We start from the raw sequence: 16,980 nt of genomic DNA, 5'->3' as shown, positions 1-16,980 counted from the left end.
TTTACCGATTGTTGAGATTCTTATTGAAAAACAAACGATTTGACGTCAACCAGATATTCTAGGCGGCGCTTCGGTCCATGTGTATTGCACGTTTGTAGAATAATCACGATCAAATGGTGTGTGCGTAGTGGTTTACATGATTTTTTACGGTAATTTAAATTATGTTTTATTTTAATAAACTACAAAATTAACTTTAATAAGATTACAAATAATAATAATTATTATTATAAATAAAAATTTTTAATAAAAAATTAATATTTAAATTTAATTAATAATATAATAAATTTAATTATATCATATTAAAAATACGATAAAATTCAAATATAACTTTAATTAATTTTAAAATGAAGACTTATTTTATCTTTAAAAAATTAAAAATATTTTTTTTTCTCAATACTCATCAATAATGAATATATCAAATATGGTGTCTACAAATCTTAAGTAAATAAAGTTCGCGTCTCATATTAGATAGTTAATTTTGAATTAAATTAATTAAAATATACTATTATATTTTAGTTAATCAAATTAAATTTATTAAGTTTGAAAATTAATTGATCAAATTTAATTAAGTTAATTTAATTAATTTTTTATTAATTAAATAATAAATTATATTTTTAATTTGTAATTTCTCATATTAAAACAATCAAATAAAATAATTCAATAAAAATAAATTATTAAAATATTAAATTAAAAACTTTAATTAATAAAATGAAATGATCAATTTCATATATTTAAATGTTATTATATTTCAATTAATTTAATTTTTGAATTAAAGTAATTAAAAATAAAATTTTTTAAAAATTATTTTTTAATTAATTAAAATTAATTCAATTATCAATCAATTAACCAAATTAAATTAATCTAATCAATTAATTTAGTAAAAACCTAATTTTGAACTACATTAAGATTTCATTTGATTTGGTCATACTTGGCCTTTTTGTCCCATGTGACTGTTGGCAAATTTTGTAAACCAATTCAAAGGCAGATGGAATTAGTTTGAAGCCTTCCTCAACTGATTTATTTTAATGGTTAACAATTTGGACTTTTGTTCTGTTCATTTGTAGCTAAATAGATCATTTTAATGATTCAAATTCATCAATTTTAAACTATTGAGTCAGGCATTGACATTTCTTTTGATTTGCTAAAGAAAAAATCATATAAATCATTCAACGTGAAAAATTATACCATTGTCTACTTGAATTCAATTTTATAATTTTGTTCGATAAAAAATATCTCATATATATATATATATATAAATTTAAAAATTTATTTATATATCATAATAAATTTTTATAGCATCTCGATATAAAATTGAAGTGTTACATTCAATCATTCATAATTTATTAATGTAAATTATAAATTTTTATAAATTCTATTATTTTATGTTATAAAATCAACAAAATTAAAAATATAATGATAAAATTCACCCGAATTAAAGTATATTGACATAATTCAATATTGATTTATGGTAAAGTGACAAATTTGACCTTAATTCCTAAATTCATTAAACAGTTAACACATTTTGGAAAAATAAAATTAATTTTAATTTGCTCAACCAACCATGGTATGTTTCATTGTACATTCAATAATAATTATATAATGCTAAAATATGAGCAAGTTGCATTATATATTATGTAACACAAAGCTTCTGGTCAACCATATAAAATTGAGTAATATTTTGTAATGTATAATACATATCACTAAAAAATAAAAAATAAAAAACAAAAAAGAATTTTTAGCATTACAAAAAAATCTCATTATATGTCATTCGTGACATTATCCCTATTATATATAAAATAATTTTCCCTATTAATATTATAATAGGGATGAATTACCTGTGGGAATAAGGGAATGCCATGGGGCAATGACAGGGGAGAGCAATTGCATAATTAGCGATATAAATGAATAAAACTTTAAATTTATGAATATGTTTAATTTTTATTTATTTATATTCATTTATTAAATTTAACAATTGATTTTGAATAGTTTTTCTATTTCGTTGAATTGAATATAAACAAAAATATATTTGGTTTGCTAATATTCGTGAACAAACTCATTTAAAATTTGTTTAAAACTCATTTATTTGTTATTCATTTATTATTTGCTTATAATAATACTAACAAAATTATATATTTATCTTTTATCTGAATCCTATGTTAAGGTTCATTTATATTCGCTTGGATTCGTCTGTATTTATTTAAAGTTTATTTGTTTAAATTTATTTAGTTATAATTTATCTATTGTTCATAAATGTGTTTATTTATATATATTCGTGAATATATTCGTTTATTGTTTACGAGCGAGTTCGTTTAATTTAATTAAATCAAATACGAATCAAACATAATTCGAATGTAAATATTTTATCATTTAAACAAATCGAACTCAAACAAACAAAATATTTTTTTTATCAAATACAAACCAAATCTAAACATTTTTAAAAATAAATAAACAAATCATAAATATATCTTTATTCATTTGTATTCAATTCATTTACAACCCTATACGTATAGGCAGAAAAAATGGAACCCACAACAGATAAACACAATATCCCATTTGAACACCCAATTTTATCTTCTTATGTCCATATATGAAAGACAATATTTGGATAAGAAAATTTGGACAATATATGACACAATAAATTTTGTATTACGCACAAAATAAATAAATACATATAAATGAATTAATATATATAATAGTAATTTGTAGTTTGTAAAATATTCCCTATTGTCTTCGAAGGGTAATAAAACACTGGATTAGATAATTTTAAACACAAAAAATATATATATAAATATAAAAATAATATGATTTAAAATTTTAATAAAAATAATATATAAATTTGATAAAAAATAAAAAAATATATATTTTAGATTAATGTATTGACGTGAATTATAACACAATAAATTTTATATTTGACACAAAATAAATAAAAAGAGATACACAAATTAATAAATCTATAAAATACTAATTATAATATATTTATATTTTAATATTCACCATTTACGGACGAGGCAATCCTTATTTATCCCCATTTTAAACTCCCTCCCCAGGGCAGCGCTTCTTCATCTAGTTCTTTTAAGACAAATCTACCCTTTAATACTAATAAAAAAATTAAATATTTCCTCCAAATGTACAACCCTTCAAAGCAGCATTTCCTCTCTCTCTCTCTGTTCTCGGTACCCAAAAAAACGAACTCTTGGCAGCTACAAAGAAACAAGCAACTGCTCGCCCATGGTGGTTGTTAAATTTTTATTTTGACCCTTCTTTTATTTTCCTAGTGTTTTTCTTATTCAGTTTCAATTCGGGGTTTTCTAAAGCTTTTCCTTTCAAGGTAAGTTTTTTTCCCTCATCTTTTCCTTATGGCGTTGAGCTTGTTTGTTTGCTTTTGTTGATTGAATGTAGCATTTGGTGAATTCTTTTTTAATCAAGAATGGCTTTGGAGTTTTAAAGAGTTGTGTTTAAGCTTATAGTTCTTTTCAAACGCTGACTTTTTGGTCAAGAAGGTGCTTTTTTTGTGTTGGCGGTGTTATTTTTTCAGATTGAATCAGTGTAGGATGCATGTTTAGCAATCTTGGAAGCTGTTTTAGTGAAAAGAAAAACATAGGGACGATGAAAATAGGGTTTTTTTTTTTTCTTTTTAGGAACTACTTTTGGAAACACTAGTGAGTTTCAAGGCTATAAGTCTGATAAATCCTGCAAGGTTGAAACTTTTTGGCAATGGCCGGTTTGAGGAGAAGTGAGAAATCAATGTAGGATGCATGTTTAGCAATCTTGGAAGACGTTTCAGTGAAAAGAAAAACATGGGGATGATGAAAATGGGTGGTTTTTTTTCTTGTTAGGAACTAGTTTTGGAAGCACTAGTGAGTTTCAAGGCTATAAGTCTGAATGTCTAATAAATCTTGCAAGGTTGAAACTTTTTGGCAATGGCTGGTTTGAGGAGAAGTTGCTAGGAATCCATTATTCTGGCTCTTTGAAATAGTGGAATGCAATTGTAGTTATCTTATGTGGATAAACCTCATGTTAGTAGCAAATATGCTCTTTAGTCTGTAGTAATACATTGTTTGCTTGCTGCTAGGTTTTTGAAAATGAGGCAAGGCAAGGAAGAAGCAATATGCTGTCTTGAACAGGTTGATGTTCTTATCTGAATTGAAAGTTGGATTTGCATATTATCTCTGTTTCTCCCTCTTGTTTAGAAACAAAATAGAAAAACTTTTTTTCCTGGTTGTCCCATCTTTTTTTAATCTAGACTTTTTAGTTCTGTGCGTTAACCAAGAAAGAAAAATTAAGCTCCATCAGAGACTCAGATGTGTTTTGGTTTATATGAACAGGCTATTGACTTGATTTCAGTGGTTAAGGAGATTCATGAGCTTAACTCACAGGAGCTTAATAAGTTGCTAAGAGAGTCTGAAGACTTTAGCATTCACTTTGTTACTGAAAAAGGATTAGAAATAATGGTACAACCACCTCATTTGCTATTTTTGCGGTATCATTCTTTGCTTTTTCACTGAAACATCTCACATTAAATTGTGTTATCTTTCAGATTGATGTGGAAAAACTTGCAGGATTTCTTCCTTTGCACCTTATTGCAGTACTCATGTCATCTGACAGAGATGAATCCCTGCTCAGATACTTGTTATGTGGCATCCGGCTTTTGCATTCCTTGTGTGAATTAGCCCCTCGCCATACTAAACTTGAGCAGGTTGCTCTTAGTAATACTCATTTGATTATTTTCTATTCTGATGATTTTAGTTCTCTTTATGTTCATTATTTGTTGTGCTTGTTCTTGCACATGATAAGGACTTGACGGAAATCGAACTACAAAAATAGTACAATCCTTTTTTATCAATTTCCTTGCAGGAAACTCTGTACCTTTCAGTATTCTGTGGGAAAATTGTTAATACATCAAAATGAGGGGAAGGCAGGAAGGGTGACACTGTTGGATCAATATTTCACTGCTTAGCTTTAAGCTAAGGGCATTTGGTTTAATTGAACTCACTGCCCCCACAGGAAAAAAAAAGTAATGAACCTAAGTTTCTACTTTTCTTCATGTTTTTTCATCTCAAGGTTTGGAATTGGACTAAATTATGAGATTGGAAATATTTCTTAGCTATAACTTAGAGAACAACCTATATTCTGTCTCCAGTTACTGTAACACTTAGTATAGGTAGCCAGCCACACCAATCCCTTGAGATTCTCATAATCGTTGATTAAGTCAAGATTAAATTTGCGATATCTTGCAAATTTCTAAGGGACTTTACCCACAAGTCGAGTCTGAACCTTTGCTCTATGAAATGCCCTGTACTGTAAAGACATGAATTTCGTTATGTACCTGTTAGTTGCATAAGTCACTTCTCCATCCTATAAGTCACTCTACTGCTGTGAATGTCCTTTTGAATTGGTTCGTCATTTCTCACTTTTCATCAATCTATCTACTACATAGCAAGCATACTATGAGTTTTTTTCTCCTAGTCAATTTTCCCTTTATAATGTCCACAGATTTTGCTTGATGATGTAAAAGTATCAGAACAACTGATTGATCTGGTCTTTTACGAGCTGCTTGTCCTCAATAACTATAGCCTGGTACTTTTTTTATCCTTTCCTTATGTCTTATCTTCCACAAATTTATTTTTATCTTTATTCAAACTTGTGTTCATGCTGTAGGACATCCAGGATTCAAGTTCTGTGCCTCTTTTGCATTCAGCACTTGTGGCATGTAGTCTGTACCTATTGACTGGATGTATATCTTCACAGTGGCAAGATCTGGCTCTAGTTATAGTGGCACATCCTAAGGTACAACTTAGTTAACTTAATTTTGAGGGAAGATGGTTGGGTTGGATAAAGTTCTTGTGGAATTGTTATGCAGGCTATTGATCCTTCGATTTATTTTCTTCTATCCTTCACATGCCATTTCCTAGGCAATTAATGACAATACAATAGTCTTATTAACTTCTTCAGTCCAATACGTCTGTGCACCTTATTGATCGAAATTTCACTTCAGGTTGACATGTTTATGGATGTAGCTTGCAGAGCAGTTCATCTAGTTGTCAGGTTTCTCCAAAACAAGCTGTCTGCTCAGCGTTCTGATATTTGTGCCAAGTCAACTGCTGAATCAATGGTTAACTATCTTTGCCAACAATGTGAGGCTTCTTTACAGTTCCTTCAGTTATTGTGCCAACAAAAGCCATTTCAGGAGCGGTTACTGAGGAATAAGGTTTGTGTACTAGCATTTCATTTATCTATTCATCTGGTATGAAGTACTGTATTAATTTCTTGTAGCCAAAACTTTTACCCTTGTCATAATCAGATTTTTAACTGCACTTGCTTGTGGAAACATGAGAGAGAGCTTATTAGTGAAAGAAACTGAGATCTAAATTGTTAAAGGCAATAAAAAAAAAAGAAAAAAAAAAGATCATGGTTGTGATAAAAGCAAAGTGTGCTCATCACAGACTGTCAATATTTGAGTCCTATCAGTTCTACTTATTGAAATTATTATTGTGATCTACTGCGATCTATTGAATTTTTTGAGCAGACCAATGGGATTTTGTTTTGGTTCTTGTTCAGGAACTATGCAGAAAGGGTGGTATTCTTTTTCTGGCTCAATCCATCCTGAAATTACATTCACCATATTTGGAAGAATCTTCTACAGTCATGGCTGCATTATCTAGGCTGAAAGCTAAAGTCCTGTCAATTGTAAGTCCTAGTCATGGATATTTGTTTTTGATATACATGTGAAGGTCTAACCTGCTTTGTAATCGTCTCCTGCTCTTTTTTAATATGACACTTATGTGAATGAAATGTCCTGTTTATGCAGTTATTGCATTTGTGTGAAGCAGAAAGCATTTCTTACCTTGACGAGGTTGCCAGCTCTCCACGAAGCCTTGATTTGGCGAAAGCTGTTACACTTGAGGTTAGTTTTCTGGCGCTTATGCAAGTTATGTCCTGGATTCTCTCTTCTAAAGCCGGCTTTTCAGTGCATGGATGCTTGTTCTTTAATACAATTAATATAATGATGCAGGTCCTTGAGTTGTTGAAGAATGGACTTAGTAAAGATCCCAAACATCTCAGTGCTGGTCCTGACAGAACCTATCATATGGGGCTTCTTCAACTTAATGCAATGCGTCTAGTTGATATCTTCTCTGATGATTCAAACTTTCGATCTTACATCACTGTGTACTTTGTAAGTTATTATGATCGCACTTCAGAATTTGTTCCTTTGATTTCATTTCTATCTCCCTTTCGGAAAATTGCTATTTCATTACTTCTGAGACTTTATATTCCAAAGAGTGTATTAGCTATAACTTCTTTTCTATCAGAACTTATGTACTCCCTGACGACCAAAGCCTTATATATTTGGGTCACAAAATATGCAAATTCTCTGCTGGATTGACATGTAAATTTGATACAATTGTTATGCCTTTTCGACATCTTTTGTAGTAAGATTTGTGACTGCCTCTTTTATGCTCCTTCAGACTGAATTTTTGAGCGCAATATTTTCACTCTCTCATGGAGATTTTCTATCCATGTGGTGTTCTGCTGATCTCCCTGTAAGGGAGGAAGATGCTACGCTGTATTATGAACTATTTCCTGCAGCTGGATGGGCTTTAGATTCAGTTTCATCATCAGACCTATCAAATACAACAAATCTGGAATTCACTCTTAGCCCAAACAACATGTCTCAGGCTTCCTATGTACATCAAAGAACATCTTTATTTGTCAAAGTGATTGCAAATCTTCACTGTTTTGTTCCTAACATCTGTGAAGGTAAATTTCCACCTGGGTGATGGCAAGTTCTCTTTGAAATTTGTGCTATTCTTTTTAAAATGTTAATTGAATTATGTCTTTTAATCCACAGAGCAGGAGAGGAACCTGTTCCTTCAAAAGTTTCTTGGGTGCTTGCAAACGGATCCACCTAAGCTATTACCCGGTTTTGCCTTTATCTCTGGTCCACAAAAAGCTGCTGCTATTTGTAGGAACATGCGTAAGTATCTTGTTAAATTTGGTTTTCATTTCCCTCCAAGTAGGACATAGTTGCAACTTTTTCTTGTTCCTTACAAGTAACCTGTTCATGTAGGTTCCCTGTTATGCCACGCGGAATCTTTAATTCCTACCTTTCTGAACGATGATGATATGCGGCTCTTGAGGTGATCCGGAGTTCATTTCTTTTTACGAAATTCTTCCGAAGTTCAAGGAGCATTAGAACTTGTTGAAAATTTTCTCTATATTGTGCCTTCCTGTATAAATTTGAGTACTGCTTTCTTGCAAACTCTTGTAGAAAATGTTTGAATCAACACACTCAGCGCACAAGTATTCATACTAACTAAAACTTAATGGAAACTTTTTTTTTATATGCTATCGTTAGAGATATAATTCATATATTAACCATCCTTTAAGGTTGTCCCTACAACTTTAATTTTCTGCAACTATAACACACTCCAAAGCCTTTGTTTGCAATACTCAAATGTTTCAAGGTCATTTCTGCCTCTTCTCTGTCTGAATTCATGGATTTCGAACGTTATTGATTTCTCTTGTTGAACAACTTTCTTTTTTTTTTTTTTATTTACAGAGCATTCTTTAACCGAGTACAACCACTGGTAAATCGTGTTGAATTTGAAGAAAACCGAGTTCAGGTAAATATTCTGTATCCTATAAATGATTAGTATTATTCCCACCTCCAATCCCTCCGCTGTGGTTGGTACATATCTACTTTCTTTGTTATATTTCAAGTGTTTCCGAAACTATCTGCTTCTGTTGGAAAGAAATAGGAAACTATATTTGCGGAGTTAATTTTTTAGTATTAGTTTCGTAAAGAATATATCTGCAAGAATCATCAGGTGAACGCTGGAAGTTCACTTGTTTTTACTGTTAGTTACATTCAGAACCTTGTTTTGGTAAAACAAATTTAAAGTTGGTTCAAAGTTTGAACTGTATTTGCCGAAAAAGTTTGATCAGAAAGGCAAAGTAAGATAGATTCTATTCCAATTATATTTTAGACCAGTGATCTTAGTGTACTTAAATTGTTTCAAATGCAGTTTTTAATGTCAAAGGCTATCATTGTGGCATTGATTCACTTGAAAATTTTCTTGCTTTATTTTTCATTTTACCGTTTCTTTCAAATCCAACGCTAAGCAAGGTTTAATAACCGAAATGGTAACCTGAAAGAGGAAATGTCTGAGAATTCGCTTTCCAGGAGGAAGAGCAGTTTTATGTCAGAAACAATCACATGGATGAAGCTGACGATTTAACAAGGCAAGACATGATGGACGATAAAGATAAATCTCTTACGCCTAGTGCTTTGAAAGAGATTGACAGAGATGTTCAAAATGTTGAAACAAGTGGTCTGGATACAAGTTCCACAAAGGGAAAAAACGCAATTGACAATTTAGTTGAGAGTCTCAGAGAAAATACTCTTGCAGGAGTTCGAGAGGATGAAAAAGTTGAAACTGTTCAAACTGAAGAAAAGCAACGGAGGAAAAGGAAGCTAACTATAATGAATGATGAACAGGTGACAATAATAGAAAGGGCCCTTCTGGATGAACCTGAAATGCAGCGAAATGCAGCTTCTATACAATCATGGGCTGATAAACTAAGTCATCATGTACGTAAAATAGATCTAGTAATTTATGCTTGATGTGACTCCCCACTTGAAGTAGCATGTTTCTTTACTAAAACTAGTTCTACATTCATTTCTTAGGGCTCAGAGGTTACATGTTCACAGCTAAGAAACTGGTAAGGAAGCCACTCTTTTTGTAGCTTAAAAAGCATCAATTGGTGTAATTGGCTTTTATCAGTTTAATGGTTCTTGTGTGAAACTAATTTGTCTTACATACCGGCATCAGGCTCAACAATCGAAAGGCCAGGCTTGCACGTGCAAGTAAGGATGCTCGTCCACTTCCGGGGCCTGACAATGGTTTGGCAGGAAAGCAAGGTGGGCCACAACAAGGTCATTCATTAAGAGCACGTAATAGTCCTGGTCAAGAGACTGGCCCCTCAAATACCCGAGGCACTCGGATCATGTCAAGAATGAACACCAGTGAAAACCCAGAGGCACCAGAATTTGTTGATTTTGGTGCTGCAGAATTTGTTCAATGCAAGCCAGGTCAGTTTGTTGTGCTTGTAGATGGGAAAGGTGAGGAGATTGGTAAGGGAAAAGTACATCAGGTGCATGGTAAATGGTGTGGAAAGAGCTTGGAGGAATCAGGGACGTGTGTTGTGGATGTGCTTGAGCTAAAGGCTGATAGATGGGTGAAGCTACCCTACACATCTGAAGCCACAGGTACCACATTTGAAGAGGCTGAAAAAAAGATTGGGGTAATAAGAGTCATGTGGGATTTAAACAAAATATTCTTGTTACAACTTGAATAAATTTCAGTCTTTGTTGTTCATTTTCTTGCCACTGGTATAGTTTCAATCTCATTAGCTCATAACTGGTAATCCAGTTGGTGTTCCTCTTTCCATTATTTTAGGACACATATCATGGACGTTCACAAACTAAGATAATGAGTCCCAAACACCAAAATTTGCATTATATAGAAAAGAAAGTAATAAGAAAAGAAAAAGGTTGGAAGACAAATTATACATGAGAGATGCAGGAACGGCAACCAATTGGATCCATGCCCAAACTCTTTTTAACACTTATAACTAGCAATCATTGTCATTTTATCATTGATAGAGGTATAAATAATATATCAATTCATGAATCATTCAAATTTAATTCAAATAAAATTTAAATTTAATTCAAATAAAATTTAAATTTAATTTGATTATTGTTAAATCGAATTCGAACTTGAACAATTTGATTTATTAAGTGAATTAAATTTAATATTTTAATATCTGAAAATAATTGAGATTTTATATTTTAATTAAAAATTATTATTTTATTTATATATATATATATATTCAAATTTAAATTTAAATACATGTAATTAAATTTAAAATTAAGTATAACAGTTGAAATTTTTTTTTTATAAACCAACCTAATCAAATTTAAATAATTTAAATTTTGTTTCAAATCAAATTTAAATTTAAAAATTAAAATTTATTCAAACTCAAATTAAATTTCAAACAATAAATTTCAAATCAAACTTAATCTTCTTACCATGTCTTCTTACTATATCGAATCTGCATGGCTTAATTATATCGTAGTCACTACTCATCTGATCACTCGAGTTCAATGTGGCATCCATTCCCATTCTTTCGTTTCTAGTATCTTTCAGGCAAAGTTACCCTTTCAATTTAAACATTCCACATAACTGTCCCAAAAGTACAACCTCGTTAAGCTAACTTCTCTCTCAATCAAATGAAACTGTCTCTCCCTCTCTCTCTCTTGACTATGCTGACATAAATTTTTGTTTCAAACAGCTTTCGAATATTCAATTGAACTTTCTCTCTCTATGAATCATCAGTTACTTTTTGAATCCTTCAAAAACACTAAAATGGAAGATTCTAAAGCACTTTTTAATTAAAACCCACGAAAATTTCTTTTCCAAGAAGCCTACTTTTTTTCTTGGCCGAGAGAAAAGTTCTTAACCAAATTTTCTTGACAGTGTCTTGTCCGAAGTTTGAATTTTTCTTGGTGGGTTTTGGTCTTTAGGTTGAAAGATTAAAAGGGCTTTTGAGTGAAAGAAAGAATAGTATGAAGATCAAAGAAGATGATCATAAAGACTTGAAGGGCTTTCAGAGAAGTTGATTCTTTGATTTTTGACTATTGGATCAGCTTTTTGTTATTGGGTTTTTGTTTTTTTTATTCGGTTTAGCAGTTAAAAGGTAAGTTCTTTGTTCTTCTTATGCTTTTCAAGTTTTGTTTTTTATATGTTTTTTGTTTGTTTTATAAAACCTTCTTTACATTTCATTTCATTCCATTCATATCCTTGACTTGAGAAGTCAATTTTGTCATGCTCTTGAATTGTAGAAATCTTGTAAGATATTTCTTCCAAAATATCTTTGATGTTGAACTAGGGTTCTGTGGCTTAAATTTCAGGGGAAAAAGAATTTAAAGCTTTGTGTTCTTTGGTTGGAGATTTAATAAGCATATTTAAAGTATGGTCAGCTTCACTCATAGTGTGATTTTTATTATGATGTTGAAATCTTGATGGTATTGAAAATTTTTAGCTGGAATCTAATTTCATTGATGTATTGGAGCTTTTGCTATATCGATTTTTTGGGTTAATAATTTGTTGAGGCTTGAAAATTTCGGTTCGTAAAAGGAAATGTTAAGTTATGCAATAAAGTTGTTGCTGCTCTAGTATTTAATTGTGCTTAATTTGTATGGATTTCGTAAGATGGAAACCATTCAGGCATTACTTGTTTAATGTAGGACAAGAAAGTTGCATGATCAATGGTTGATGTTGAAATCTTGATTGTATTGACTAATTTTTTACTGGAATCTAGTTACATTGATGTTGTAATGGAGTTTTTTCACTTTAAGTCCCCTGTTCTCCATTTGATTGGCCCGCATTAATACCTACAGCATCTGCCAATTCAACCAGGTCGCCATGAGTGAGACTCAGAGGCCATAACATAACCGACAAATCCAAGATGTACTCCTACAAGTAAAGGGAGTAAGAATAGATATTGGTTGTGTATGATAGGTTATGAATCAATCTGTGGAGGCTTGAAATTTTCGGTTCATAAAAGGAAATGTTAAGTTATGCAACAAAGTTGTTGCTATTCTAGTATTTAGTTCTGCTTAATTTGTATGGGTTTCATTCGATGGAAACTGATCCGGCATTACTTATTTAATCTAGGACAGATTTATACCATAACTTTCATCAAGTGCATAGGATTAACGTTATTTTACTCTAAAGCTACTAGCCCTTTTGATTTGTGAGGATTTTTCGCAGCCTGAAGTTACTGACCTTGTTTGTGATTGCCCAATACATATCAGCACATTTTGTTAAGATCTTGAAATTTGTAATAGTGCCAAAGAATCATTCGGCCTTATAGGAGAAAACTAAGTTTCTTTGAGATTATAGTTCGCACTCTTTCTGCTGAGACGTGTTGGTTGTCGGATGTTCACTTCTTATTAAGTTGTCCTCCTTTATCTAATTCATGGCAAATTTTTTCCTTTATCTGATTCATGGCAATTTTTTTTTCTTTATTTTATTTTGTGAATTTCAGTGAAATAATAAACAAGCAAAGCATTATGGTTACAAAGGGACGCCAGAACGCGACTGACTCTCCAAAATTGGAGGTGGGAGAGATAGACACTAGTGCACCTTTTCAATCTGTTAAAGATGCCGTCACTCTTTTCGGTGAAGGTGCTTTCTCTGGTGAAAAACCTGCCATAAAAAGGGCAAAACCTCACTCTGCAGAGGTATTATTCGCTATTGGAAGTTTCCCTACCTCTTTCACCTGAATAATTGTGTTAAGGCATAGTAGTATAAAGTTTTTGGGTCTGGATACGGTCTTTATGGCACATTAAAAATTTTCATTTCCTTTTTTTTTTTTTCATGTTATTCATTTTTAAAGACTGTAAATATTAAAACTAAGGAACTTTACCGTTCAGGATCATGAATATAGCATCTTCTTTATTCGTAGTTGTTTAATTACTAAGTACACAATTAGAGCTTTAGAGATAGATTGCCGAGAAATTTAGTTACATGAAAATTATGTGATCGATAATATTGGACTCTTATTTGTTTCTAAAATTTTTTTGTTGTTGAGCTGCAGAGAGTACCGGCCAAAGAGGCACAGCTTCACCTGGCTCAGAAAGAGTTGAACAAGTTAAAGGAGCAACTAGAAAATGCTGAGACAACTAAGGCTCAAGCACTTGTAGAGCTTGAAAGGGCTAAAAAAAGGGTTGAGGAACTGACTCACAAACTTGAAACTGTTAATGAATCAAAGGATTCTGTAATCAAGGCTACAGAAGCCGCAAAGAATCAGGTAAAACAGATTGAAGAAGCAAATTTTGGTATTCTCCCTGGAGCTGATGGTTCTAGGAGCCAGGACTTGGAAACTGCAAGGGAACAATACATGACTGTGATTACTGAACTTGATGCTGCAAAACAAGAATTGAGGAAGTATCGTCAGCACTGTGATGCATCCTTAGAAGAGAAAATTGCTGCCTTCAACAAAACAAAAGGAGCTGAACATTTAGCTAAGGTTAACATGGAGAAGGTTGGAGAGCTCTCCAGGGAAATTTCATCTGTACAGGAATCAATTGGACGAGTGAAGCTTGCATCTCTTGAAGCACAGAAAGAACAGGTTAAAATGTTTGCTGAAAAGGATACTCAGAGGCTATTATATAAGGCTACCCTTGAAGAATCGACACAGAAGTTGCTTGCTTTAAAGAATGAATTTGACCCTGAGCTTACACGAAATCTTGAAGCACAACTGTCTGAAACAGTTCATCAGACTGGGGCATTGCAGAAACAGATGGAAGATGCAAAGGCTTCTGATCTTGAGTCTGTACGAACTGTTACTTCAGAGCTAGATGGTGCTAAAGAATCGCTGCAAAAAGTCGCTGAAGAGGAAAACTCCTTGCGAAGTTTGGTGGAGTCCCTTAAGGTGGAACTAGAGAATGTGAAGAAAGAGCATGCCGAGCTGAAGGAGAAGGAAGCAGAAACAGAGTCCATTGCAGGGAATCTGCACATCAAGCTTCGGAAAAGTATATCAGAGCTTGAAGCTTTCCTTGCACAGGAATCCAAAGCAAGAGGCGCCTTTGAAGAAATGATTTCAACTCTCCAACAGTTATCAGTGGAAAAAGAAAATGCATGGCGAGAAGCGAAAGAAATGAAGAAGGTAGCTGAGAAGCTAAAGTTGGAAGCTGAAGCCTCAAGAAGTAAACTTGAGGAAGCAGATAAGCAGCTGAGAGTTGCTCTGGAAGAAGCTGAAACTGCAAAAGAAGCTGAGATAAGGGCACTTGATCAGATAAAGATGCTTTCTGAGAAAACAAATGCTGCACGTTCCTCAACCTCCGAATCTGGAGCCAATATCACTATCTCCAGGGAAGAATTTGACTCTTTGAGCCGTAAAGCTGAAGAGTCTGATAATTTAGCTGAAATGAAAGTGGCAGCTGCCGTGGCTCAGGTAAAAGCTGTGAAGGCTAGTGAAAATGAGGCCCTCAAGAGGTTAGAGGTGACTCAGAAAGAGATTGAAGACATGAAGGTTACAACTGCGGATGCCTTGAAGAGGGCAGAGATGGCTGAAACAGCGAAGAGAGCAGTGGAGGGAGAGCTCCGAAGGTGGCGCGAAAGGGAACAGAAGAAAGCAGCTGAAGCTGCATCTCGGATTCTAGCAGAAGCACAGATTTCAGTAGAATCATCCCCACAACACTACAGAATTCAAAAGCAAAACCCATCAGAGAAAATTGTTCAGGCTCGAAAGTTGGAAAAAGAGAAGTCTTCTGTCTCAAAAAAGGTGCTTTTACCCCATATCAGCAGCATCTTCAATCGAAGAAAGAACCAAATTGAGGGTGGATCTCCCTCTTATCTACCTGGTGAGAAGCCTCTGTGACATTGCATTTGCCAGATCTTTGTGCATGAACATGCTGTAACTGACTTCTGTATAGGACTACTGTTAGGTTAATTGATGATTTAGCAGTTGAAATGAAATGTTGATGAAGCTTTGGCAGTAAGCAAATTTAGGCTTGAATCTTGATGTAGTGGTCACCCAAAGACTGGCAGAAACAGCAGGCCATTTTGTTTCATAATATCCTTGAAATCAATGAATACATCCAGGAATCCTCCATGATTTCTTGTTGGTGGTGAGCATGTTAAGTTGGTGTCCCAACTTCAAGTCTCCTTGTGTGATTTTAATGCAACAAATTAAGCATTTATACCTAAACCAAAGCTCTTGTTGGATAATAATTCAAGGTCAGGTTTGGATTTAATGAAAATAAATCTAATAATTTTAAATACGATACAATGATATAAAATAAAAATAATACGAAAAAACATAAAACTAATAAAATTTAAAATTTTATACATATTTAACATAAAACAAACAAAACACAATGCGGATACACTAACAATCACATTTAGGTCAAAAATACCTTTTTTCATGTCCAAGTTGTGAGTGATTCCTGAATAGGGGACAGCTATCTAATTTGCATTATCTTGATTGAGCGATGAGCAGGTTAATCTAAACCAATTTTTCAGTAACTTAGACGAGAGAAAATCTGATAAATAAACATGTGAATTTTTTTAATTAAATTGTTGACATGACATAGATGGAAAAGGAAGAAAAAAAAAATCATGATCTTCTTAACACTTAATTTGATTTTTTGTATATTTATATCATATAAAATATAAAAAATTATATTTTTATAAATTACATTTTATAATTCATATCGAATTATATTTTTTAATTTTATTAAATTTTTATATAATTATTATTAAAATTTTAAATTATTTTATTTTTATATTTTTTATATTATATTTTAAATTATCATATATGTCCTAAAACTCACAGTAACAGGTATCTTTCGCAGTCAAACCAATTGAAAAGTAAAAATAATCCAAAATTTTGAAAATTGGCTTAAAATATGGAAGAAGCCTACAGACAAGAAAAGTACAAAAATGTTAACTCTCATCAAGTCTAAACTCTAAACCCATAAACAAGAAAGGTACAAAAACATTAACTCAATAACTGAAAAAGATTTTAAGCAGTAATTGTCCAAAAAATCCAAAAATTGAAACAAATTTTCAAAAATAAAAAAAACATCAGAAAAAACTAAAAAAATTCTACCCTAAATAAATTTAATAATTTAAAAGATGATGTAATAAAACGATATAATTATAATATGAAAATAAAATATAAAAATCATTTAATTTAAAATTTTAATAATTATTATATATAAATAGATAAAATTAAAAATATATATTATATATTTTTTATCATATAAATTTTTATATATAATTTTTATATAAAATATAATATAAATATATAAATTTTAATATTTTATATTACATAAATATACAAATCATCACATCTAACTTAAAAACAAAAAGCTGTAATAGTCTAAAAAAATAAAAAATTAAAGCA

At 31.8% G+C, this 16,980-nt stretch overlaps 1 protein-coding gene and 1 pseudogene across 5 annotated transcripts; both read left to right on the top strand.

Annotated features, from left to right (window-relative positions):
- Positions 1-3,198: 3,198 nt before the first annotated feature.
- Positions 3,199-10,379, top strand: LOC111288509 (nodulin homeobox-like; annotated as a pseudogene). Its single transcript, XR_016341874.1, has 18 exons — positions 3,199-3,328; positions 4,073-4,124; positions 4,326-4,451; positions 4,538-4,696; positions 5,494-5,577; positions 5,659-5,787; positions 5,996-6,208; positions 6,559-6,687; positions 6,809-6,904; positions 7,013-7,174; positions 7,467-7,758; positions 7,850-7,975; positions 8,069-8,138; positions 8,561-8,624; positions 8,722-8,776; positions 9,124-9,592; positions 9,689-9,723; positions 9,834-10,379. The product of XR_016341874.1 is annotated as a nodulin homeobox-like (transcript).
- A 766-nt stretch (positions 10,380-11,145) lies between these two features.
- Positions 11,146-15,684, top strand: LOC111288375 (WEB family protein At5g55860-like). Of its 4 annotated transcripts, none has more exons than XM_022879254.2 (3): positions 11,146-11,760; positions 13,114-13,309; positions 13,666-15,684. In XM_022879254.2, the coding sequence occupies exons 2-3, from the start codon at positions 13,139-13,141 to the stop codon at positions 15,448-15,450; spliced, it is 1,956 nt and encodes a 651-aa protein (XP_022734989.2). In that variant the 5' UTR covers positions 11,146-11,760; positions 13,114-13,138; the 3' UTR covers positions 15,451-15,684. The 4 variants fall into 4 exon arrangements, with proteins under 4 accessions (XP_022734989.2, XP_022734990.2, XP_022734991.2 ...); XM_022879255.2 differs by lacking the exon at positions 11,146-11,760 and adding an exon at positions 11,794-12,033; XM_022879256.2 differs by lacking the exon at positions 11,146-11,760 and adding an exon at positions 12,027-12,088.
- Positions 15,685-16,980: the final 1,296 nt, after the last annotated feature.

The sequence above is a fragment of the Durio zibethinus genome, chromosome 4 (genome assembly GCF_047325235.1).
Source record: "Durio zibethinus cultivar Kanyao isolate XHJ-2024 chromosome 4, ASM4732523v1, whole genome shotgun sequence".
Classification (NCBI taxonomy): domain Eukaryota; kingdom Viridiplantae; phylum Streptophyta; class Magnoliopsida; order Malvales; family Malvaceae; genus Durio; species Durio zibethinus.
Note: the sequence above shows the minus strand (reverse complement) of the source record. Positions and strands in the feature narration are given on the sequence as shown.